This window comes from Penaeus monodon, chromosome 33, assembly GCF_015228065.2.
Source record: "Penaeus monodon isolate SGIC_2016 chromosome 33, NSTDA_Pmon_1, whole genome shotgun sequence".
Lineage (NCBI taxonomy): Eukaryota > Metazoa > Arthropoda > Malacostraca > Decapoda > Penaeidae > Penaeus > Penaeus monodon.
In genome coordinates this window covers 20,745,931-20,747,717 of record NC_051418.1, presented here as the reverse complement: position 1 = coordinate 20,747,717, position 1,787 = coordinate 20,745,931, and the positions used below count along the sequence as shown (strand labels likewise).

At 37.7% G+C, this 1,787-nt stretch overlaps 1 protein-coding gene across 1 annotated transcript in view; it reads right to left on the bottom strand.

The window, feature by feature from the left end:
* LOC119594129 (4-hydroxyphenylpyruvate dioxygenase-like) overlaps positions 1-1,787 on the bottom strand; it is a gene marked incomplete at its 5' end in the record, with an annotated part of 14,629 nt that overhangs the window by 5,312 nt on the left and 7,530 nt on the right. The window contains 1 exon segment of the mRNA XM_037943194.1: positions 136-240. Within this exon segment, the coding sequence (XP_037799122.1) occupies positions 136-240 (105 nt within the window).

Sequence of the window (1,787 nt, the reverse complement as noted above, 5' to 3'; positions counted from 1 at the left end):
ACCCTTTATTGTTTTGAATACTTAACTCCGTATGCAATGGAATACAAAATCTACTATAGGGCTTGAATGAACAATTAAAAATAATATCAATAAGAAACACACATAATAATCACAAATACAATTAGACATACCTACCTTGTTCTGTCTAACGACATGGCAGCACACTTCCCGTGACCCTGTCTCCAAGCCCTTGTAGGCGTAGGGTTCAAAGCCCATCCTCGTGCAGTAGTAGCTGGCAGCCTGAGGATAAATGTTTCTGTCTGAGGAATCTTTTATGTATTCAAGTCGGGGTAAGACACGTGGAGACCCCGATCTGTGAGAGGTTATTATCGCCTTATTTGGTAAGTGTTGGCAGTGAGGAAAATGTGGATTTCACATGGGGATCGCTAGGCAGTTATGATAATACTTATTTTAGATGATCTGTGTTAATCTAATTTGAATAACAAAGAGACCAAGTGAAGATAAGAGAGAGTTATTTCGAATCTGAGGTCCTGAATTTGGTTCTGTAGATACACATGTCTTTAGTTATTGCAAATACATTAACCTTGCTATTATTGATGAGTGATTGTATATATGTAACTAGTATGGTAATTATATAGTAATAAACATATGGTAATATTATATATAACGATTTTTTAAGGTTATTATGTAGACAAAGTATACACATGAGTAGTGACAAAAAACAAGAGAAATTGACATGGAAAATAGGGTTAGTTAATATATTTCGCACACAACAAATATACTTCAAAATAACACTAAAAATACAAGCAAAAACGAGAAGAAATTCGTGAAAACAGGAGAAAACCGCTTGCTTCCACATCCCAGCTAATGGAATGCCTTTCTTAACATTGCCGAGTCTTTTTCTCATCTCTGTTACGCAACCTTCACACCTGTGCTCGAAACGTGACTACACAATGCAAGCAGCAACTGTCAGGTTGAAAAATTATTTTCACACAGCCAACGAGTTCGGCGCGGTCGTCCTTGAGTGTTTACATCTGGCTTTTCATATATCTTAATAAACCAGTCTTTTTGAATGTGAAAATACACCCATTCGTGTTTACGCTTGATTTTCTAAATTATTTTCTGCTTAGCAACCAGTCTAATCAGGATCAGTAGAGTGAATATCTTTTTATCCGAAGGAGTCTAGAACAATTATTTCATAAGATTCTATTGTATGGCATGTCATGCTGGGCTATACCATATCAAGGTTATTACGTGTACTCTAGGCCTAGGGGATATCTATAATATTTTCGTTGACACGGATAAAGGGAGATAAATAGGCTGAGAGTAACTGAACAAGGAGACAGGTGACTTGGGGTATTGGGACACCTTTACTAACCGGAGAGTGTCCTTATGTGTCTGAAGATATGTCTGTCTGCTCGTCTACTTTCATAATGAAGAGATAAATCCAGCCACGGCTTCTGAGAGGCAGAGAAAAAAATTATCCCATACGAGAATGGCTTATATTGTTTGTATTAATCAAGAATACGTACCTGTGTGTGTCTTTTTAGGGCAGTACTAGAGAATTTTTTTCTCGGGACCTAACTAGTGTTGGCTGCACTAGGACTAAAGTTGATCGCTGTATTCAAGACCTGTCGTTGATCAGTCGAGAAAGTCACTCGACATCAATAGTTACGTCGATTATGAGTACGAAACTTTGTCGAGCACTTCATTTGAAGTTCCGAGAAAATGTTCTTGAATACTTTTCTTAGTCTGCCTGTCTGTACCTGAACCCCACGCTGCCAATGTAGGCATAGGGTATGTACTTTGTACTACACATACTAACA